The sequence below is a fragment of the Microcaecilia unicolor genome, chromosome 1 (genome assembly GCF_901765095.1).
Source record: "Microcaecilia unicolor chromosome 1, aMicUni1.1, whole genome shotgun sequence".
NCBI lineage: Eukaryota > Metazoa > Chordata > Amphibia > Gymnophiona > Siphonopidae > Microcaecilia > Microcaecilia unicolor.
In genome coordinates this window covers 18,969,485-18,994,524 of record NC_044031.1, presented here as the reverse complement: position 1 = coordinate 18,994,524, position 25,040 = coordinate 18,969,485, and the positions used below count along the sequence as shown (strand labels likewise).

Sequence of the window (25,040 nt, the reverse complement as noted above, 5' to 3'; positions counted from 1 at the left end):
GCAATTTTTACCAAATTACATCTACGTTGGGTTCCGGTTCTCTGAATCCTATAACCTCTCTCCAAAATACCTCTAGGAATTTCTCTGTTCATTGAATATGAACAATTAATCAAATTATCCCTTATTGGCACAGTTCTAAGACTCTCTACCTCATACATCTATTAACAGAGATATAAACAGGAATATACCATTCAATCTAATCCAGTATAACATAATCCAATTCATCTTAAACATACTACAATTAATAAACTCAAAAAAATAATCGCTTAATTCTTAGCTTACAATATAATAAAAACTTCTCAAAAAGCAAAAAGTCACACACAAAATTATGCAAAGTTGCGAATGAAGGGGGTGCACAAGGGGGCATGACTTGCACGTCCCTTTGGTGTGATGTCTCAGGAGCAGACGCCCTTATCTGTGAGAGTCATGTTGATGTCATCCAGCTGTGACGCAGGTTCAAGTGTCTGCACCTCCCACCGGTCCTGTTCTTACAAAGAACTAGGGAACGTCTAGAGGGTGGAAAGATGGCTGCTCCCGATGGAATAGTCAGGTAGGTAATGGCTCAAAGTCAATATCACTGTTTACATAGTTTTAACATATTTGACTGGTTTAACAGGATATACACACTGGAGGTTCTGTTTTTAATCTATAATTAATAGGTGCCAATTTGTGATGGGAGACTGTCAATTGCTATTTGATCACTGATGTGATCATTTTGAGTGCAACAGCACTTCTACATAATTCTATTTTTGAGTATTATTATATTTCATTTTCTGTGTGATTTTTTTGCTCTTTCTCCGTTTACGTTTTGGCTTTATAATGATGCCCAAACACTGATAATAGAAATGTAAAGTTATTCCTTACCCAGTGAGATCAGAGTCTGATAATTCTCCTTCATCACCTCCCTGTAAAGCTCCTTCTGCTCTTCATCTAAATACTCCCACTCCTCCTGGGAGAAAGAGACAGCGATGTCCTCAAATGTGAACCGCTTCTGAAATACAAAGCAGAAACACACTCTGAATCTTCTGCATCGCTTCCATCAGGATCTCCCAATGCCGGTGCTCAAAGGAGCAGGAAAAAGTCAGCTAGGTGCATATTAATTTAGAATCTGTGGAACTGAGAACATTAAACTTATGTTTTTCACAGAAATGCAAGAAATTGTCTTAAGTGAGCTACTGAAAATTGCTGGCTTAGCTGACCTAGGAAAAGGCCAGTAAGTAGAAGTGTACTGTAGACCTCTTTATCTATATTGACAAAAGGCCTTCAGATAAGAGAGATTAAAAGAAGGTCTGAAACTGACCAATATCTCTGATAGATATCATCTTTATGGTTCAACGTTTTTATCGATGACAATTCAAAATAAACACCTCCAACAAAGTGAATGTACAAAATTCAAATATCCCAGTATACACAATAACCACAAAATAAGAAAGACAGTCATCAAGCTTTTAACCATTTTCTCCCCCCTCCCCCCCTCCCTCTCTTCTATGTCCAACGTTCCAAGTACTTATAAACCAATAGATGTCTATGCTCTCAGTCGTATCAAAGTGCTTTGATCCATCCTCATTCTTGTAACTGCTGACATTGAGCCCCCCTCTCCTGCTCTTTGCATTACAACAATTCTCCTAATGCCAACTCTATGATTGTCTATAGCTATGTAGCCCTCCTGGCATTCATCAGAACAAAGACTTCTGTTTAACCATTACATTATGAAACATTTACTCAACTGTTTTATGTTCCCTCTCCTCCCCCCCCCCCCCCCCCACCTTACATATTCCTCCCCTCCCTACTATCATCCTGTCTTCCTGAACTTGGTCTCTTATAGTCCAGATAGACCCCCCCCTTCCCCTAGTGCCAACCTTCGTCGCGGAGAAAAGACATTGTATTTCTTTTAGCCCTTTATTCAGGTCTACGGCAGGTTTAGAAGCAAGTTGCGTCCTCGTGTACTTAACCCTTGTATACATTGGGTCCAAACTGACATAAAATACTTTTTCCTTTTTGGGATTCCTTTCGCCTCCCTTGCTTCCCATAGAGTCAATTCATGTACTTGGTTCCTCCATTGCTAATATGTGGGTGGTTCAGGGGATATCCACCATTGTAAAATGCTTTTGCGGGCCACTAAGCACACCTTGCGGCACCATGTCCTAGATCCGGCATCCCTTGTCCTGAATGCCATCTGCGTATCTAACACATAGTGATCCCATCTCCCCCCTATTGGTGCCTGTATTGTTTTGGCCATAAACCTCTGAATCTGACCCCAAAAAGCTCGCACCCTCGGGCATCCCTAAAAGGCATGATATAGAGTGTGGGGTGTGTGATCACATTTAACACATTTCATCTCCCATGTTACGTTTATGTGCCCCCATTGTTGTCTTGACATGTAAGCCCGCATAATCACCCGGTACCCACATTCTTGTAGTCTCTCATCTATGGAAAGGGACGGAATACCCTTCAATGTCTACGTCCCATCCCTCTAGTGTCTTCCCCGATTCTTTTTCCCCACTTTTGTTTGATACCTCTGAAATTTTTAGGTGGGCAATGCTTCATCAGTGCTTTATGTATGGTAGATATTGTCATTCCTATGGATTCTAGACTCTGGAAAAAATTACCTATCTTGTGTCCCATTTTCTTATGCAGACTAGGCTGGTCCAAATGTAAAATGGGAAAATTAGGTTCTTACCATGGTAATTTTCTTTCCTTTAGTCATAGCAGATGAAGCCATTACATATTGGTTGTGTCCATCAACCAGCAGGGGGAGATAGAGAGCACTCAACTTTTCACAGTGCCTCATGGCCTGCTAGCTCCACTGCCTCTTCAGTATTTGAAGCTTCCAAAGCAGTATGGCAAACCGCAATGGGAATAACATGAACTTTCCTCATAGCGAACGATGGCCCCTTAACAAGGGCATGAACTCAAAAAAGGAGGGAATGAACTCATCCTTCTGGAGGGAATAAACTCGTCCTCCACTTTGTATAAACGGAGGGAATACTTGCATCCTCCTGGAGGGAATGAACTCATCCTCCTATAACTGTAACAAGAATCCTGAAGACTGTTTTCCGACTCCCCAAGGAAGGAATATAACTTCAGGAAACAAGAACAGCACCTGAAATCAGAATCACTGCAATACAGACAATCATACAGGGAGGGCTCATGGCTTCATCTGCTATGACTAAAGGAAAGAAAATTACCAAGGTCAGAACCTAATTTTCCCTTCCTTGTCATCAAGAAGATGAAGCCATTACGTATGGGATGTAACAAAGCAATCCCTAAATAGGGTGGGAACAAGCCATACCATGCGCTAGCACCTGTGCTCCAAAACGCGCATCCCTCCTGGCAGCCACATCCAGCCTGTAATGTCGGGCGAAAGAGAGCTTAGAAGCCCATGTTAAAGTACTGCAAATCTCCTGAAGAGATAGTGCTCCAGTTTCCGCCCAGGAAGAGGAAATTGCTCTTGTGGAGTGTGCCTTAAAGGCTGCAGGCGGAGCCCGGCCAGACAGCAGATATGCTGAAAAGATAGCTTCTTTGAGCCAACGGGCAATAGTGGCTTTAGACGCTGAAGACCCTCCGCGAGGACCTGCAAACAGCACAAAAAGATGATCAGAGGTCCTGAAAGAATTTGTAATTCGCAGATACTGCAACAGAGCCCTGCACACATCCAAAAGGTGCAACTGCCCAAATGAATCTGGAAACTCCTCCTCAACAAAGGAGGGAAGAAAAACAGGCTGGTTTAGGTGAAACGCTGAAACCACCTTAGGCATGAAGGAATGCACGGTCCGAACCATTACCCCTGACTCTGAGAATTGCAGAAAAGGGTCTCTACAGGACAGCGCCTGGAGCTCTGACACTCGCCTCGCCGAGGTAATGGCCACTAAAAAAACGGCCTTCAGAGTCAAATCTTTCTCTGAAGCATGCCGAAGCGGTTCAAAGAGAGCCCCCTGAAGGGCCTTCAGCACTAACCCCAGGTTCCAAGCAGGACAAGGTGCCCGCACGGGAGGACAGAGCCGAAGCACCCCTCTAAGAAACCGTGCCACATCTGGATGAGCAGCTAAGGACACGCCTTCAACCTTGCCACGCAGGGAGGCCAATGCTGCCACTTGCACCCGCAGGGAATTATAGGCCAAGCCTTTGTGTACACCATCCTGCAAAAAGTCCAGAATCGGCGAGACAGGAGCCCGCAACAGAGAAAGCGCTCTTGAAACACACCAGACTTCAAACTGGCACCAAATCCTGGCATAAGCCACAGAAGTGGAGTGCTTGCAGAGGAGAGTGGAAATTACCTTGAGTAGCCTTTGTCTCTCAATTGCGCCCTCTCAATCGCCAAGCCATAATACCAAAACGGCAGGTGTCCTCCATGGTCACCGGATCCTGTGACAACAGGTGCGGAACCAGAGGTAACGGAAAAGGAACCTCCAAACAGCATCTGTTGGAGATCCGCATACCAAGGCCTCCTGGGCCAATCCGGGGCAATGAGCACCACTTCTCCTGGATGCAGCCGAATCCGCAGGAGCACTCGCCCTATCAAGGGCCACGGAGGGAAGACATACAGCAAGCCCAGGGGCCAGGGTTGAGCCAAAGCATCCAACCCGGCAGAGCGAGGATCCCTCCGTCTGCTGAAGAAGCACGGGACTTTGGCATTGGAACTGGTCGCCATAAGATCCATCCCTGGCTTGCCCCATTTGGCACATATCTGCAGGAATACATCGTCTGCTAGTTCCCACTCCGCTGGATCAATCTGATGCCTGCTTAGATAGTCGGCTTGCACGTTGCTCTGACCTGCAATGTGAGCTGCTGACAGAAACTGTAGATGCAGCTCGGCCCAGTGGCAAATTTGTTCGGCCTGCGCGGCTAGAGCTCTGCACTGAGTGCCGCCTTGTCGATTTATGTAGGCCACTGCTGTCGTGTTGTCCGACATCACTCAGACCGCCAATCCTTCCAGGGTCACTTGAAAGGCCAGAAGAGCCAGAAACACCGCTTTCAATTCCAGGCGGTTGATAGACCACCCCGACTAGTCGGGCGTCCACAGACCCTGGGCATGCTTCCCTTGGCAATGCGTGCCCCAGCCCTTCAGGCTGGCATTTGTCACCACTAAGCACCAATCGGGGAGCACCAGCGGCATTCCCCGCCGCAACATGCTGTCCGAGAGACACCACTCCATACTGAGGCGGGCTGCAGGGAGGCAAGAAAGTCTGCACTGATAATCCTGAGATACTGGAGACAGTCATTGAAGTAGAGAATACTGTAGAGGTCTCGGGTGCGCTCTCGCCCATGGCACCACTTCCAAGGTGGCCGTCATCGATCCCAACAGCTGGACAATGTCCCAAGCTCGCGGGCAGGGCATCCTCAGGAGCAGACGGACCTGATTCTGAAGCTTGCACCGCCTTTGCTCGGGAAGAAACACATAGCCCGAGGTTGTGTCGAACCTGGCCCCCAAATATTCTAGAGATTGCGAGGGGGTCAAGTAACTTTTGGCCATATTGACAACCCAGACCAGAGATTGAAGGACAGAAACCACTCTGGCTGTAGTTAGATGACTCTCTTTTTCTGAGTCTGCTCTGATGAGCCAGTCGTCTAGGTACGGGTGAACCCAGATACCCTCTCCTCTGAGAAAAGCAGCTACTACCACCATTACCTTGGAGAAGGTTCGGGGAGCTGTGGCGAGGCCAAAAGGCAAGGCCCGAAACTGGAAATGTTTTCCCAACACCGCAAAAACTTCTGGTGCGGGGGCCAAATTGGTATGTGCAAGTAAGCTTCTTTCAGGTCCAGAGACGTGAGAAACTCTCCTGGCTGTACCGCCGCAATGACGGAGCGCAGGGTTTCCATGTGAAAATGCCGCACTCTTAAGGACTTGTTCAGCTCTTTTAAGTCCAGGATCGGGCGAAAAGGCCTGCCTTTTCGTGGCGCCACAAAGTAAATGGAGTAGCGGCCTAGACCTTGTGCGGCGGGAGGCACCGGGGTCACAGCCCCTATCTGGCACAGACTGTGCAAAGTCTCCTCTACCGCCGTTTGGTGGCAGAACCGCATCGGGACTCCACAAACACGTCTCTCACCGGGGCATCAAATTCTATTTGGAATCCGTCTCTGATCAGGTCCAAGACCCACTGATCTGCGGAGATTTTGGCCCACTCCTCGAAAAAGAGGGAAAGTCTTCCTCCGATGACAGGAAACGAGGAGGGGGCCGGCGCACCATCATTGAGAGGGTCGCCCCTGAACTCCAGGCCTAGAACCAGCAGCTGCGGAACATTTGTCCGAGCGAAAGGAGTTTCACTGCTGAAAGCGGGCACGAGAAGTGAACCCAGCAGCACGCCCCGGGCGGTACCTTCTAGCTTCACAGAAGCGAGGTCTGTAAGAGGAGCGGACCGCCTGACCCTTAGAGGAAGGCTTCGGCCTATCTTTTATTTATTTTTTATTTTTGTTACATTTGTACCCCGCGCGTTCCCACTCATGGCAGGCTCAATGCGGCTTACATTGGGCAATGGAGGGTTAAGTGACTTGGCCAGAGTCACAAGGAGCTGCCTGTGCCTGAAGTGGGAATCGAACTCAGTTCCTCAGTTCCCCAGGACCACAGTCCACCACCCTAACCACTAGGCCACTCCTCCACTCTTCGGGCAAGCGCTGAGGTTTGGACTCCCCCAGGCCTTTAACAATGTTTTCCAGCTCCTCACCAAACAGGAGAAGGCCTTGAAAAGGGCAACTTCACCAACCTTTGCTTAGAGGACATGTCCGCCGCCCAATGTCGTAGCCAAAGAGTGTGGCGAGCCGCCACTGCTACAGCCATTTGTTTAGCCGAAGCTCTGACCATATCATAAAGGGCGTCAGCCAAAAAGGACAAGGCCGACTCCATCCGCGGAGCCACTTCAGATAAGGTCTCCGCTCCATCACCGGGCTGTTCCACTGCCTGCTGTAACCAAGCCAGGCAGGCTCTAGCAGCATAACAACTGCATGCAGATGCCCGAACAGTGAGACCTGCCAAATCAAAGGACCGCTTCAGAGCTGAATCAAGCCTGTGGTCTTGAATATCCTTCAGGGCAACACCTCCTTCAACAGGGAGGGTAGTTCTCTTTGTCACAGCCGTGACCAGGGCATCCACTTTAGGCATTGCAAAGTGAGCCAAATGTTCCTCACTCAGAGGGTATAATTGCCCCATAGCCCTGGCAACCTTCAAAGGTCCCTCGCGGTCAGCCCATTGAGCCAAAATAAGCTCTTGGATGGAGTCATGCAAAGGAAAGGCTCGAGCAGGCCTTCTGGTACTAGCCATCCTTGGATTAACAGAGGAGGCTGTGCCACTCCCTGGATCTTCAATCAAGAGGGCTTGTAAGGCATCTGAAATAAGCGCTGGCAGCTCCTCGCGGTGGAAAATCCTCACCGCAGATGGATCACAGCCTGTGGCAATTCTGCACCCGACTCTGGCTCCTCAGACCAAGAAGCTCTGCCAGACCCCTCAGAATCCTCATAGCCCGACCACGGGGGGTCTGGAATGGTAGCCTGAGTGAATTGGAAGAATTTTTGAATGACCTCAACAACAGTGATCCGAATATCAGATTCACTTCTAACATAGGTCATCAGGAGGTAGAATTTTTGGACGCACGCATCACATTACATCAAGGGCAGATTTCTACATCCTTGCTCAGAAAACCTACAGATAGAAATACGATACTGCATTATTCCAGCCATCATCCAAGACCTCTTAAGAATGGTATACCAGTGGGACAGTTTCTCCGTGTCAAGCGTCTATGTAGTGAAAATCAGTCATTCAGACATCAGGCCCAATTAATGACAGCGAAATTTAAACAAAGGGGATACCCCAATAAAGTGATAAAAAATGCATGAAAGAGAGCTCAAAATGCTCATCGGGACTGGTTAATAGCTCCGAGATTAGAAAACAGGGGACCCACCACAACATTACAATGCGTTTTACCATTCTCCACAACAGATACTGCAATAAGCAAGATTGGTCGGTGTTACAGCTGCACCCACAGTTTAAAGAGAGACACCGGACAGCGTATAAGAGAGCTAGAAACATAGGAGAAATTTTATCCATATTCAGGCAGAGGGAGACCCCATCCGAGCCGACAACAGTCGGACACAGTAGCTGTCAAAATTGCATACAATGCAGGCATGCAATGAATGTAAACAGTGTCATTAATCCAGGTACTGGTAGAAGATTTGACCTACAATTGAAAACGGACTGTAATACCACTCAAGCAATTTATGCGATACGTTGCTGTCCCTGTGAAAAATGGTACATTGGCCAGACATGCAGAAAAGTGAAACAACGGATAGGGGAGCACCTTAGCAACATGCAGACCAATAAAATTGAAGCACCATTAGTGAAACATTGGTCCACCATGGGACACACAGAATTGGATTTAAAATACGTTGTGTTAACCCGGGTCCGTCTACGCTGGGGCGGTGACATCACAGCAGCTTTAACACAATTAGAACAACGATTTATATATTCGTGGGAAACGGTAGAACCTAAGGGTTTAAACAAAGAAATAGAATGGTTAACCCTTTAATCACAGTGATTGGACCACATGCATTAAATTGGAGATTAGTCAGCTTTAGCAGTGACGTATAAATAAGGGTGTTTCATCACGTCCAGGTTCATAGCAGCAGGGAGGAGCAAGCACAGAGATCCGGTAAGCTCAGAAACAGATTTCAATAGACAAATTTAGAAAACGATTTAAATGTTAAATATTAAATAAACAATAGAGGTTATTGATAAGTGTATGTTTGTAGTTGATTTGACAGATTTTGGAATATTATTCCCTTGAAAAAGCTCCGAGAGTGAAACGTGGCTCCACGTCGGGAATAGCGATGGAGGAAGCACTTTGATTTTAATCACCACGCACAAAACACGGGTGATATGGAGTAGACATATACCGACCATTCAGATTACCAGCGTAAGATGTGAACAAAGTTTTGTCATAATTATTGATTGATATCAGCCAGCACAGATTTATAACATCTCAACAGCAAAGGTTAGGAAGGGAGGGCGAGTGCTGTGATGTCTGGCGGCTGCATAACTACTCCACAATATACTACTACTACTACTAATAGCATTTATATAATGCTACCAGACGCACGCAGTGCTGAACACTTGACGTACAGAGACAGTCCCTGCTCAAAGAGCTTACAATCTAGGTAAAACAGACAGACAACATTACGGGCAAGGGAATTACAGGGTAAAGAGGAACAGAGGAGGAGGAGGGCAAATGAGTAGCAGTTAGGAGCCAAAGGCAATAGTGAAAAGGTGGGCTTTCAGCATAGATTTAAAAACAGGTAGAGATGGAACTAGACGTATGGGTTCGGGAAGACGGTTCTAGGCATAAGGTGCCGCAAGACAAAAGGAACGAAATCTGGAGTTAGCGGTGGAGGAGAAGGGAGACGGCAAGAGAGATTTGTTCAGAGAGCGGAGTTCACGGGAAGGAATGTAGGGAGAGAGGAGAGGTAGTGAGGGGTCATAGAGTGGATGCATTTAAAGGTCATCAAGAGGAGTTTGAACTGTATATGGAAGCGGACAGGGAGCCAGTGAAGTGACTTGACGAGTGGGCTAGTGTGGGCATAACGATTCTGGCGGAAAATAAGTTGAGCTGCAGAATTCAGGACAGATTGGAGAGGAGAAAAATGATTGAGCGAAAGACCAGTGAGAAGTAAATTGCAATAGTCCAAGCGAGAAGTAACAAGGGTGTGAATAAGGGTTTTGGTGGCGTGTTCAGAAAGGAAGGGGCGAATTTTGCTGGCGTGTTCAGAAAGGAAGGGGCGAATTTTGCTAATGTTGAAGATAAAAAAGCGACAGGTTTTGGCGATTTGTTGAATATGAGCATAATATATGGTTAAAGGTACTACAGTATCACACTGAGCACTGTATATACAAATAAAAAAAATACAATGGGTAACACAGTTACATCTAGGATTTCTGGCGCAATTTAAATCAATAGATATATCTACCAATGCCAATTTATATTCAATAAAGTCCTAATTGAATACTTGATTTGCAGTCAAACTTTAATGCCAAGTGTAGAGTGATGCACTTGGGGTGCAGAAACCCGAAAGACAGATACTGAATAGGAGGGGAGTGATTAGTAAGCTCGACTCAGGAGAGAGACCTTGGGGTGTTGGTGTCCGAGGATCTGAAGGTGAAGAAAACAATGCGACACGGTGACGGCCGTAGCCAGAAGAATGCTAGGCTGCATAGAGAAAGGTATAAGCAGCAGAAGAAAGGAGGTGTTGATGCCCCCTTTACAAGTCGTTGGTGAGACTACTACTAATTATATCAAAAGCGCTACTAGACATACGCAGCGCTTACCCCACTTTGAGTATTGTGTTCAGTTTTGGAGGCCGTATCTTACTAAATATGTAAAAAGACTGGAAGCAGTGCAAAGAAGAGCTACAAAAATGGTATGGGATTTGCGTTGCAAACCGTATGAGAGACTTGCCGATCTGAACATGTATACCTTGGAGAAAAAGAGAAACGGGGTGACATGATACAGACGTTCAAATATTTGAAAGGTATTAATCCGCAAACGAACCTTTCCGGAGACGGGAAGGTGGTAGAACTAGAGGAAATGAACTGAGGTTAAAGTGGGGACAGACTCTGGAGTAATGCCAGGAAGTATTTTTTTCACAGAAAGGGTGGTAGATACGTGGAATGCCCTCCGCAGGAGGTGATGTAGATGAAAACAGTAATGGAATTCAAACATGAATGGGATAAACATAAAGGAATCCTGTTTAGAAGGAATGGATCTACAGAATCTTAGCAGAGATTGGGTGGCGATGCTGGTATTTGGAGAGTAAAACCAGTGCAGGGCAGACTGGATGGACCATTCAGGTCTTTATCTGCCGTCATTTACTATGTTACTGACCCTGTGTGAGGACACAGTAACATAGTAGATGACGGCAGAAAAAGACCTGCACGGTCCATCCAGTCTGCCCAACAAGACAAACTCATATGTGCTAGTTTTTGGGTATATCTTACCTTGATTTGTAACTGTCATTTTCAGGGCACAGACCGTATAAGTCTGCCCAGCACTATCCCCGCCTCTCACCATTGGCTCTGGCACAGACTGTAGAAGTCTGGCCAGCACTATCCCCGCCTCCCAACCACCAGCCCCACCTCCAACCAACAGCTCTGCCACCCAATCTCAGCTAAGCTCCTGAGGATCCATTTCTTCTGAACAGGATTCCTTTATGTTTATCCCACGCATGTTTGAATTCCACTACCTCCCGCGGGAGGGCATTCCAAGCATCCACCACTCTCTCCGTGAAAAAATACTTCCTGACATTTTTTTTTGTCTGCCCCCCTTCAATCATTTCATGCCCTCTAGTTCTGCCACCTTCCCCTCTCTGGAAAAGGTTCATTTGCAGATTAATACCTTTCAAATATTTGAACGTCTGTATCACATCACCCGTTTCTCCTTTCCTCCAGGGTATACATGTTCAGGTCAGCAAGTCTCTCCTCATACGTCTTGTAACGCAAATCCCATACCATCCTCGTAGCTTTTCTTTGCACCGCTTCAATTCTTTTTACATTCTTAGCAAGATACGGCCTCCAAAACTGAACACAATACTCCAATACTCCAGGACAATATGTTTATTTTCTATAAATGTATATACCTTCTACAAACCACATAACTCAGCACAGCAGAGGTGGAGATTTCTGTGTATGTATAACATTTGCAGACACTGTTACAAAGCGATTACAGCAACTAGAAACCAGTTACCCAGAACCTGAGCCACAAAATCTCATCTCCCTGATTTCCCTCCATCCCCTCAGTCCCATTCCATAGCCCCAAGTCTGCCCAGCAGTGTTTGCACCAAAATAAGAAGAAGTTAGGGACAATCCCCCTACCTGAACAGAAGTTCCTGCAGGCATTTTCCCCTCTGGGGAGAGAAGCTGAATGGGAGAAGGGACAAAAGGGCAGAAGCTGAGATTTGTTGATGGAAGTTTTAATCTGTAAATTAAAGGTAAAAAAAAAAGAAAAGACTCCACGACCTCTTGCTTTGCACAGGCTGATGACATCAGAATGGAAGGGGCGGAGCTTCAGTGTTAAACGCAGTCTTGTCTTCTTGGCCCTACCCCTTTTAGTGCTGATTGGTCAGAATGGTGCCAGGGGCTGGACTAGTAATACAAGCGTCCGCCCTCTGATAAGGAAGTGGGGAGTGAACTAAGCAAGGAGGTTTAATAAACAGGAGTGGAAGTGAGCCTATCTAGTCCATTGTAAGCAATGAAGCCAATTAGGACAATCTGACTTTCTCCTTCCTAGTGCAGCCGTCATCCCCGTTTACTCAAAACCAAGCAAACCTATGAGCTGCTGCATTCACATTGCCCTTTTTTTTATTGTTCGTCCATCTGTAACAAGCCTAAAGCTATTTCAGTTGGATAGGCAGGATAGAGGACAAAAGTTGTTTTTGTTTTTTTTTGTGTTTTTACTTATTGGACAGCTTCTTAATTTATTTGAAAGCTTCTCGTATGTAGGATATAAATATCATTAAATAACAATTGGACCAAAGCAAGCAAACCTATGAGCTGCTGCATCTACGTTGTCGTTCTTTATTGTTGGCAGCATTTTTGTTTAATCTCACTTATATTTTCAAACATGCTAGCTTGCCTTGTGCAGCATACGGATGTACACAGAAGAAGCATAAAAACGGGATAACATTTCATAGGTAGAGTAGTAATTTGTTATAAATCTTAATCAGTGGTCAGTTGGAGGGGCTGGTTACAGGGACACCCTAGCATGTGTTATGTTCGTGCAGAGATTTTTTTTTTTTCTCCTAGTAATGGGCCACTAAAACAGACATCATGTTTTGAGAATCAGGTGCTCCACCGCCAATCCTCTCCTGTTGCCGGCGCCGCCAGGTACCTTGCTGGTGGGGGTCCCCAACCCCCACCAGCCGAAGAGTCTTCTTCAGCGCTGGTCGACTCCGGCGTCTTTGTTGATGATCTGTTTCTGACTCCTTATGTCCTGCATGCACATCCTGCAAGGGGTTACATACAGGACGTGCACACAGACGTCAGAAGTTAGAAACAGATCATCAGCGAAGGCGCCACAGTCGACCGGCGCTGAAGAAGACTCTTCAGCTGGCGGAGGTTGGGTACCTGGCAGCGACGGGGGAGGGTCAGTGGCAGCAGCGGCTGGGGGAGGCAAGCTAAACAGTGCCCCCCACCTCGGGCTCTGGACCGCCCTCCTGGCGAGATCTGGCTACGCCCCTAGTTTGTGGGAACTTGTTCCTTCTGTTTTGAAGAATGCAGTAGTTTTTGTAATACACCCGCATCTAAAGCCACAGGGGAGGCGTTAGCAATTTGACTCAGCGTACTTGCGGCACCGTCTTCCACCGTGGCACCTCCTGAGCCCTCCAACGATGAAAGCAGGTTCCCTCGCTGCATTTGCCCATCCCCCTCCATAGACAGCAACACAGACCTCACTTCACCTTCCAATCCTCTTGGCTGTGGAGGCGCCGTGCGTTCAACAGGGCTGAATGAAACTCCGTCATCACTGCTGGCCAGCCCACTAGCGCCAGCCTTGATAGCAGGGGAAGAGACCCGATTTGGTCCAAACAGCACTCCGAATTGCTCCAGGGTCGGCTGGTTCAGAAGGTGGGTCCCACTCGGAGTAGTGGGATTCACCCGAGTTTTCCCTCACTTTGGGAAATCAGCGCCCTCTATCCAGCTGCACTCCAAGCAAGGTAGCGCGTCTGGTGCAGCAAACTCATTAGGCCGCCATCTTGGATCCCCCCAAAGAAACATTCTACCACGGTAGCACTGATTTAAACAAGAATCCTACTTAACATACAGCACTACAAATATTTTATGGGGCCCTCGAACACTAATACTACTACTGATAAAACAGAAAAAGTGGGACGGCTACAGAGTTGTACGCAGAAACTACTTGCCAACAGAATACCACAACTAGGTCACACACCAAATGCAGAACAAGGAATCACAAATTAGAAATATAAAGATAAAAACTGAATTGGGAACCCCAAGAATTCAAACTAGGCAAGTTCCACAACATAGGAGAAATTAAAACACAAATGTAATTCCTCTTGTACTGAACAAAACAAAATAAATTACAAAGACATCCGTGTTGCACATTTCCCAAAGCTAACATATTCCAACAAATAAACTCAGAATAAAACACTTTTTCCTACCTTTGTTGTCTGGATATTTGATTTTTTTCAAGCATGTTGGTCCCAGTTTCTTATTTTGTTTTCCTATCTGTCTTCTGCTCTCTTTCCAGAAGGTGAGATCCATTTGTCCTTTTTCCACTTTCCTCTTCTCTTCTCTTCCCTCATTATATCTGTCTCTGACACATTTCCTCTTTCTCTGTTTTCTCTCTCCCCCTATATTTCATCTTCTCACTCTTCAGTCCTCCACTTACATTTCATTTACCAGTACCTAACAACTTTCCATCTTCTCCTCTCACCCCTACCTCTCCTATCTCACTCCTTCCCTGGACTCATATTCCCTTCTTTCACCCACTTCCCATTATACAATTCTACTCTCTGTACTTACCATCTTCCTCTTACTCATCTCTCCTTGAGAACTGCCATGGTTTCTCCCCCCATCATTCCACCATGCCAATATCTCCCCTTACACCCTTGTAGCCCAGCATCTCAAATTCCCCCAACCCCTCTTTCTCCTCCACCACTATGGTCCAGCATTTCCCTATCCCGTCTGTTCCCCTTTCCTTTTTATTGTGCCAGGAGACATGGCTACAGAAATCCTTAATTCCGTGAGTCTTCCAGTTTGTATAGTACTACTACTATTTAGCATTTCTATAGCGCTACAAGGCGTATGCAGCGCTGCACAAACATAGAAGAAAGACAGTCCCTGCTCAAAGAGCTTACAATCTAATAGGCAGCAAACCGCACACCAGAAGGGAAAGCCTGCTAAGTGTGGTTTACTTCATACACAATCCGGGAAGGAGCAAGCCATCGGGGTTTGTGTAGCTGCATCTGTGGGTCCAGCATTTCTCCCCTTCTCTTACTCACTTTCCCTTCTCCTCCTCCTCCTATGGTCCACCATCTTCCTCCTCTAGTCCTGCTTTCCGTCTTTATAACACCAGGCCTGCCAAAGCAGATTACAACAGTTTACATTAACCCATCAGGAAACAGGATATCCTCACTGAAATTTGGCCATCTGTAACAGGGGCATAGCCAGACCTCGGCGGGAGGGGGGGGGCAGAGCTTGAGGTGGGGGGCACTGTTTAGCCACCTCCCTCCGCCGCCAACCCCCCCGCCACTTTGGACCAGCTGCAACCCCCCCTCCCCCGCCCCACCACCTCATCAGGTACCTTGTTTGCTGGCGGGAGTCCCCAATCCCCCCCAGTCGAAGAATGTTCTTCAGCGCCAGTCGACTCCAGCGCCTTCGTTGTGTGATCATCTGTTTCTGACGCCTTACGTCCTGCACGGGGCTACATGCACGGTGCAGGACGTAAGGCGTCAGAAACAGATGATCACACAACGAAGGCGCCGGAGTCGACCAGTACTGAAGAAGACTCTTCGGCTGGCGGGGTTTGGGGACCCCCGCCACCAAACCAGGTACCTGATGTGGTGGCGGGGCGGCAGGGGGGGTGTCAAATGTAGAGGGGGCCAGGGCGTAATCTGTGGGGGCCCATGCCCCATAGCCCCACATAGCTATGCCCCTGATATGTATTATATAGAACAGTGTAAAAAAATGAGCACAAAATACAGCATTTACTACTGCTGTTTCTACTAGCTACAATAATTTTTAAGCTGTTTTAGTGATATTCAATTATTATTTCATGATATTTCTATCTACATATGGGAAGCTTTCAAATAAACTGAAAACCCGTAAAAAAAATAAATAAATAAAAAGAAATTATGTTCTCCTCCACCTTTTAAGGCACTACCTATCCAAATAGAACAGCTTTCGACTTTGTACAGATGGACCACACATAGGCACATAGGCCTATTAGGCAGTCCCTTATCTCTAATAATCTTTTTGCTATAATTTTCTATAGCTTTTACTATTGTTTTGGGTCAAAACTCTTGATAGCCTCCCCCATCACCTGCTTTATCTAACCTCCTTGCCTTCAACCTCCACCCCGAGTCCAGCACGGCTTTTTGTTTCCCTCCTCTCTCTCCCCTGTCCGAGTCAAACACCACTGTTTCCCCTCTCTCTCTCTCTACCCCCCCCCAGTCCAGCACCGCATTGTTTCCCCCTCTCTCTCCCCTCTCCGAATCAAACACCACTGTTTCCTTTCTCGCTCTCTCTCTGCCCCTCTCCAGTCCAGCACCGCAGTTTCCCCCTCTCCCTCCCCTGAGTCCAGCACCACTTTCTTCCCCCCTCCCCTTCCCCCGAGTTCAGCACCGGTTTCCGTCCCCCTCTCTCTCCCCCCTCTCCAAGTCCAACACCACTGTTTCCCCTTTCTCTCTCTCCAGCCCCCCCAATCCAGCACCGCTTTGTTTCCCCCTTTCTCTTCCCTGAGTCCAGCACCACATTCTTTCCCTTCTCTCCCCTTCCCCCAAGTCCAGCACCGCTTTATTTCCCCCTCTCTCCCCCCTCCTGAGTCCAGCACCACTTTCTTTCCCCCTCTCTCCCCCCTCCTGAGTCCAGCACCGCTTTCTGTATCCCCCCTCCCGGACCATCAAACCTGCTTCATTTAGCAGTCCCTGCAGCGACAAGCAAGTTGCCAGTGCCGCGTCAGATCTTTCCTTCCCTCTACCACATCCCACTCTGCTCTAGCTCTTCTTTCTGTTTGCGCGAGGGTGGGAGTTGTGATGCAAGCAGAGAGGGAAGGATCCGACGCCGGGCTCAATCAGGGAAGCAGCCCCTGCAGCATTAACAAAGTAGCCTTGATGGGACGGGAGGGGGGGGGAGAAGGAGAACAGAGAGTGGTGTTGGGCTTGGAGAGGGAGGCGTGCTGTAGAACGGTGGAAAGGGAGAAAGCGCAAATTAGAAAAAAATGTGCCGGCTCAAAACCTCATAGGCGCCATTTTGATAAAAATCAGTTTTTGGGAGCGACCGCTGCCCCTGCGCCCCCCCTAGCTACGCCACTGGATGTGATTCCATGTGCCCCAATGAAAGGAAAGTTTAATTAAACTTCCATTTAATTTCAATCTATTCCATCATCTTTATAACACCAGGCTTCCCAAGGCAGATTACAACAACATTTAAGATGAACCCATCAGGAAACAGGATATCCTCACTGAAATTTGGCCAACTGTACCATGTGTTTATTTAGTTTTTAGTGTAGAAAAATGAGCACAAAATACAGAGTTTAAAATTGCTGTTTCTAGCAGCTATAATCATTTTTAAAGCTGTTTTAGTGAGATTCAATTGTTAATTAAAGAGATTTATATCTACATATGGGAAGCTTTCAAATAAAGAAAAAAGCTGCCCAATAAGTGAAAAAAAAAAACAACAACAAAAAAACAATAACAACTTTTGTCCTCCACCTTTTAAGGCACTGCCTATCCAATTGAAACAACTTTAGACTTGTTACAGATGAACCAACAATAAAAAAAAAAGGGCAATGTGAAAAAAGGGCAGCTCATTGGCCTGCTTGCTTTGTTTCGAGTAATCGGGGATGACGGCTACGCTGGGAAGGAGAAAGTCAGTCGGTCCTAATTGGCTTCATTGCTTACAATGGACTAGATAGGCTCACTTCCACTCCTGTTTATTAAACCTCCTTGCTTAGTTCACTCCCCCCTTCCTTATCAGAGGGCGGACGCTGGTACTACTAGTCCAGCCCCTGGCACCATTCTGACCAATCAGCACTAAAAGGGGTAGGGCCAAGAACACAAGACTGCGTTTGACGCCGAGGCCACGCCCCTTCCATTCTGATGTCATCAGTCTGTGCAAAGGAAGAGGTCGTTCGCAGTCTTTCCTTGTTTACCCTTAATTTACAGATTAAAACGTCCATCAACAAATCTCAGCTTCTGCCCTTTTGTCCCTTCTCCCATTCAGCTTCTCTCCCCAGAGGGGAAAATGCCTGCAGGAACTTCTGCTCAGGTAGGGGGATTGTCCCCAACTTCTTCTTATTTTGGTGCAAACACTGCTGGGCAGACTTGGGGCTATGGAATGGGACTGAGGGGATGGAGGGAAATCAGGGGTCCTACAAAGGGAGATGGCATTTTGTGGCTCAGGTTCTGGGTTAGTTGCTGTAATCGCTTTGTAACAGTGTCTGCAAATGTTATACATACACAGAAATCTCTGCCTCTGCTGTGCTGAGTTATGTGATTTGTAGAAGGTATATACATTCATAGAAAACTAGTAAAAAAAAGCCCCGTTTGTGATGCAAATGAAACGGGGGCTAGCAATGTTTTCTTCTGTGTGCATGTGGGAGTGTGTGTGTCCCTGCCCTCTCTCCCCTCCCCCCTCTGGGGCTAGCAATGTTTTCTTCTGTGTGCATGTGGGAGTGTGTGTGTCCCTGCCCTCTCTCCCCTCCCCCCTCTGGGGCTAGCAATGTTTTCTTCTGTGTGCATGTGGGAGTGTGTGTGTCCCTGCTCTCTCTCCCCTCCCCCCTCTGGGGCTAGCAATGTTTTCTTCTGTGTGCATGTGGGAGTGTGTGTGTCCCTGCCCTCTCTCCCCTCCCCCCTCTGGGGCTAGCAATGTTTTCTTCTGTGTGCATGTGGGAGTGTGTGTGTCCCTGCCCTCTCTCCCCTCCCCCCTCTGGGGCTAGCAATGTTTTCTTCTGTGTGCATGTGGGAGTGTGTGTGTCCCTGCCCTCTCTCCCCTCCCCCCTCTGGGGCTAGCAATGTTTTCTTCTGTGTGCATGTGGGAGTGTGTGTGTCCCTGCCCTCTCTCCCCTCCCCCCTCTGGGGCTAGCAATGTTTTCTTCTGTGTGCATGTGGGAGTGTGTGTGTCCCTGCCCTCTCTCCCCTCCCCCCTCTGGGGCTAGCAATGTTTTCTTCTGTGTGCATGTGGGAGTGTGTGTGTCCCTGCCCTCTGGCCTCTCTCCCCTCCCCCCCTCTGAGTCCTTCACTGTTACAGAGCCAGCGATTTGATTTCGTGCTCTGCTGTTTTCCTTCACTGACTGTGTTACAGAGAGGGCGGGGCAGACACTCATAGGGAAACCGGATATCTCGCCCCCTTCACACTTCCGGCTGGAGGCTTCATAGAACGTTGGTGTTGCTTTTTATATAGAGAGAAGATTACATTTGTACCCCGCGCTTTCCCACACATAGCAGGTTCAATGCTGCTTACATAGTAAATAGAATAACATTTGTTGCAAACACTGCTGGGCAGACTTGGAATTAGGGAATGGTACTGTGGGACCCTCCTGAGGGAATGGAGAGAAATCAGGGGTCCTACAAAGGGAGATGAGATTTTGTGGCTCAGGTTCTGGGTAACTGGTTTCTAGTTGCTGTAATCACTTTGCAACAGTGTCTGCAAATGTTATACATACACAGAGATCTACTACTACTACTAACTAACATTTCTAAAGCGCTACTAGGGTTACACAGCGCTGTACAATTTAAACATAGAAGGACAGTCCCTGCTCAAAGAGCTTACAATCTAAAAGACAAGAGAACAATCTAAAGACAAGTGTACAATCTAGAGGACGAGTGAACAGTTAATCTGATAGGGTGGATAGATTGGGGCATTCTATATTTCTCAAGCGGTTAGATCTCTATCTCTGCTGAGTTATGTGATTTGTGGAAGGTATATACATTTATAGAAAATAAACATATTGTCCCCACACAGGGTCAGTAACATAGTAAATGACGGCAGATAAAGACCTGAACGGTCCATCCAGTCTGCCCAACAAGATAAACTCATTTTACATGGCATGTCATACTTTATACATATACCTGAGTTTGATTTGTCCTTGCCATTTTCAGGGCATAGACTCTAGAAGTCTGCCCAGCACTGTTCTTGTACTAAACGTTCTGAAGCTAATGTCGAAGCTTCTTAAAATTTACACTCCAGCCCATCCATATCTATTCAGTCACGATCAGGACACAGACTGTACAAGTCCACCCTTCACTGGTTTAATACCAGCATCGCCACCCAATCTCCACTAAGATTCTGTAGATCATTCCTTCTAAACAGGATTCCTTTGTGTTTATCCCGCGCATGTTTGAATTCCATTACCGTTTTCATCTCCACCTTCTCCCACTGGGGGGGGGGCATTCCACATATCCACCACCCTCTCCGTGAAAAAATACTTCCTGACATTAATCCCGAGTCTGCCCACCTTCAACCTCAATTCATGTCCTCTAGTTCTACCGCCTTCCCGTCTCCGAAAAGGTTCGTTTGCGGATTAATACCTTTCAAATATTTGACCGTCTGTATCATGTCACCCTGTTCCTCCTTTCCTCCAAGGTATACATGTTCAGGTCAGCAAGTCTCTCCTCGTACGGTTTGCAACGCAAATCCCATACCATTTTGGTAGCTTTTCTTTGCACCTCTTCCAATTTTTTTACATCTTTAGCAAGAAACAGCCTCCAAAACTGAATACAAGTGGGGGCCTCACCAACGACTTGTAGAGGGGCATCAACACCTCCTTCTGCTGGTTATACCCTCTCTATGCAGCCTAGAATCCTTCTGGCCACGGCCGTCGCCTTGTCACATTGTTTCTTCATCTTCATATCCTCCAACACCCCAAGGTCTCTCCCCTCCTATTCGGTATCTCTCTTTTGGGTTTCTACACTCCAAATGCATCACTCTGCACTTCTTGGCATTAAATTTTAAGGGGATCGTTTGATGTTGAGAGAGTTTGTGGGAATGAATGTTTGAAGATGAAGAGTGTTCACTGAGCACGGGCACAAGGGAGATGTCCTCAAGGGAAGTGAACCTTATTTTTCATGTATACCCATTAGACACTATTGAATAGTTTAGGAGGTTTGATCTATGTGTATATTTATATTTAGAGAGTACATATATGCTAGCGAGGTATACCATTGGGGCAACTGCTGTGTATGTTCATACTATTGCATTAGGTATTGCATTGTCACAACTGTCAGGAATGGTGAGCCCTTGGACCAAAGCCGGAGCTTTGGTAGACAAATCACCGGGGCTGGCACAGGCAGGAATCAGAACAGACTGGACTAGGATAAACACTCAACAAGGCAGGACAGAGGTAACCAAACACGATGGACAACACAAGAACCGGATCCAGACGAGGCAAGAAAAAGAAGGCAAAGGGCCAGAACGAGAAGGCATGACTCGGAACTGGATTAAAACTGGGACCGGGACCCAGAAATGCAAGACAAGGCAAAACATGGAAGTAGATTAAAACTGCGTCAAGAAAAGGACAAGAGAAGGAAAGGACTGGATCCGGACAGGACTACACTGAAAGAGACAAGACAAAGCACACCTACACAGGCAAGACAGGGTAGGAGCTAGGCAACAAAAATAACAGACGCAAGACAATAAATAAGGCAGGAACAGGATTCAGGATTCTCAAACAGGATTCAGGATTCTCAAGCAGGCCTGGCTGGAACAGGATTCAGGATTCTTAAACAGGATTCAGGATTCTCAAACAGGCTTGGCTGGAACAGGATTCAGGACTACTGCAATCTGCTTCTTGCTGGCCTCCCACTTAGTAACCTCTCCCCTCTCCAATCGGTTCAAAACTCTGCTGCCCGTCTTGTCTTCCGCCAGGGTCGCTTTACTCAAAATACCCCTCTCCTCAAGTCGCTTCACTGGCTCCCTATCCGTTTTCGCATCCTGTTCAAACTTCTTCTACTAACCTATAAATGTACTCACTCTGCTGCTCCCCAGTATCTCTCCACACTCGTCCTTCCCTACACCCCTTCCCGTGCACTCCGTTCCATGGATCTTCTTATCTGTTCCCTTCTCCACTACTGCCAACTCCAGACTTCGCGCCTTCTGTCTCACTGCACCCTACGCCTGGAATAAACTTCTTGAGCCCCTACGTCTTGCCCCATCCTTGGCCACCTTTAAATCTAGACTGAAAGCCCACCTCTTTAACATTGCTTTTGACTCGTAACCACTTGTAACCGCTCGCCTCCACCTACCCTCCTCTCCTCCTTCCTGTACACATCAATTGATTTGATTTGCTTACTTTATTTTTTGTCTATTAGATTGTAAGCTCTTTGAGCAGGGACTGTCTTTCTTCTATGTTTCTGCAGTGCTGCGTACGCCTTGTAGCGCTATAGAAATGCTAAATAGTAGTAGTAGGATTCTCAAACAAGCTTGGCTGGAACAGGATTTAGGATTCTCAAACAGGATTCAGGATTCTCAAACAGGCTTGGCTGGAACAGGATTGAGGATTTTCAAACAGGCTTGGCTGGAACAGGAGTCAGGATTCTCAAACAGGAGTCAGGATTCTCAAACAGGCTTGGCTGGAACAGGATTCAGGATTCTCAAACAGGATTCAGGATTCTCAAACAGGCTTGGCTGGAACAGGATTCTGGAATGGGCTTGGCTTGACTGGAACTGGATTCTGGAACGGGCTTGGCTGGAACTGGATTCTGAAATGGACTTGGCTTGACTGGAACTGGATTCTGGAATGGGTTTGGCTGGAACCGGATTCTGGAACGGGCTTGGCTTGGCTGGAACAGGATACTGAAAGGGACTTGGCTTAGCAGGAAACTGGGACAGAACTAGCTGAAACATAGAGCAGGCGTGGAACCTGGCTCAAACACACACAGGAACAGAACTTGGCAGAAACAGAGCTCAAGAACCAGGAAGCAATCATGGCAGGCAAAGGATTAAGCAGATTAAGTGAAGACAAAGAAAGAAAGAAAGAAAGAAAGAAAGAAAGAAGCAATGTGCTTACCAGCATCCACAGCTGGAAGGGAAAGGCCAGACAGATTGAAAGGCAGCAGACACACCTACATAGCAGTGAGATGATTAGGGACAATGCTGGCTTCTACAGACTCTCAGAATTAACAGACAAGAACTACACACACAGGAAACAGAACAGGGAAAACAGAGCTTGGCTTAAACACAGAGCTTAACTATAGCAAGAGTCAAAAGCAGGGCTAGTCTTAAAAGTAGGAGCCAAGGTTAGAGTTAAACAGATACAGACACCAAGGGCAAGGTGTGGCTCTAGAGACAGGCTTTCAGGATCAAGGTACAAAAGCAAACACACAGAAACAAAGCTAAGCATTGAAACACAAGACTCAAAAAAACACAGAACAGACCTTCAGGCGCAAGCCTCTCAGGAACAAAGCCAAGCAGAGATATGACCTATACAGGTAACACAGAGGCAAATTAAGAGACCTCTTGCAAAGGCAAAACATGATCGTTCACAGGTGCTTACAAAGGACTTGCTCATGGTGTCACAAGTAGGAAATGAAGCAGAAGCAGGGAGACCAAAGCGAGGCTGGGCTAACAGGAAGAACAACAACAGGAAATGAAGCAGAAGCAGGGAGATCAAAGCGAGGCTTGGATTACAGGAAGAACAACAACAGGAAATGAAGCACAAGTAGGGAGACCAAAGCGAGGCTTGGCTTACAGGAAGAACAACAATAGGGAAAAAGGCAGACTGGAGAGGTCACAGAGCTAGATACACAGAAACAGTAGGTCTGAACATAAGGGCACGGCCACAACTGTGACATGCATTTCCTGGAGCCAGTTATTAAGAAGAGTTGTAACCCTTAAATTATCTGCAATATATTTATCTGTATTATCATTTCTTATTTTTTTATTAAAAATTGTATTACATCAAGCATTATATCTTGAATCCAGAGAAAGATGATTATAGTGGTATTATAATTTCTCAGTTACCCATACTTATGGGGTTTGGTATAAATGTATAAAAAGTGACATATTGATGTATATTGCAAGCAAATGCAGGTATAATTGATCCAGGGCAGACATAAGTGATCAATTGTAGTGCTGTGGAAGGCAACTTTGTATGTACATACACAGTGGCGTAGCTAGGGTAGTTGACACCCGGGGCCGGTCATTTTTTAACCCCCCCCCCCCCCCCAAATCCAGTACTAGGCATACCGAGAATACAAAACACTCAGGACCTATAGAGCAATTCTACCATACCATAAGCAGTAATTTCTACGAGTCACACAAGGAAAAGGAAAGCATCTTAAACACTACAGTGAGCACTAGAACATCAATTCACCTATTGTAAAACGAAAACCGACAGATTAATACAGATCGTCGATCCTGCACAGTCAATGCCAACCGAAAGCCATGTCTTTGCCAGACTCTGCATACAATGCAACACCACAGAAACAGAAAATGTCCCCTAGTACTGTGCAAAATATAAAGACAGCAGATGTAAATTTGAAAAAACTAACAAATACCAATCACCACTTTACAAATTAACAAATAGAAATAAAACAAATACAGAAAATAAAATAATACCATTTTACTGGACTAATACATTTAGCTTCCAGAGGCCAAAATCTCCTTCCTCAGGTCAGTACAGTATATGTCACGCCTAGTAACCCACAGGAGGTGAGCCCCTGCGCCGAACAGAGTTTGGCAGCCGGACAATCCTGATCTTACCTGAAGAGTAGGACAGCAACTCCTCAGGAGGTCTGGGGTGTGGAGACCCAGGCGAGGCTTCCAGGGCAGATGGTAAGCAGGAGTAAAGTCCAAGACCAGACGTCTCAGGGCAGGTGGCAAACAAGAGCAAAGTTCAAATCCAGGCTAAGATTCAGGACAGGCGGCAAACAGGAGCAAAGTCCAAGTCCAGGCGAAGTTTCAGGTCAGGTGGCAAACAAGAGCAAAGTCCAAGTCCAGGTTAAGATTCAGGGCAGGCGGCAAACAAAAGCAAAGTCCAGGTCCAGGCAGGTCTCAGGGCAGGCAGCAACCAAAAGCAGAGTCCAGGTCCAGGCAGGTTTCAGGGCAGGCGGCAAACAAAAGCAGAGTCCAGGTCCAGGCAGGTTTCAGGGCAGGCGGCAAACAAAAGCAGAGTCCAGGTCCAGGCAAGTTTCAGGGCAGGCGGCAAACAAAAGCAGAGTCCAGGTCCAGGCAAGTTTCAGGGCAGGAACAGTCCGAGAGAAAAACCCAACACCACAGAATCAACAAAGGTAGAAGCCGAAGCAATGAGAGTTCTAACTTGCTGTTCCTAAATAGCCCTCCCCATCAGGAGGACAGGTAACAGCTGAAAGGAGGCGGAGCCACCAAC

The 25,040-nt window shown here is 46.8% G+C and overlaps 2 protein-coding genes across 3 annotated transcripts in view; one reads left to right on the top strand and one right to left on the bottom strand.

Moving 5' to 3' along the window:
- Positions 1-11,970, bottom strand: part of LOC115463476 (gastrula zinc finger protein XlCGF26.1-like) — a 53,529-nt gene extending 41,559 nt beyond the window's left edge. For both annotated transcript variants that reach the window (XM_030194018.1, XM_030194026.1), the window contains exons 1-2: positions 11,852-11,970; positions 865-991 (exon numbers count right to left, since the gene is read on the bottom strand). In XM_030194018.1, the coding sequence (XP_030049878.1) occupies positions 865-991; positions 11,852-11,875 (151 nt within the window). In that variant the 5' untranslated portion in view covers positions 11,876-11,970. The remainder of the gene's footprint in view (positions 1-864; positions 992-11,851) is intronic.
- Positions 1-25,040, top strand: part of LOC115459803 (zinc finger protein 271-like) — a 258,826-nt gene that overhangs the window by 150,072 nt on the left and 83,714 nt on the right. The window lies entirely within an intron of this gene.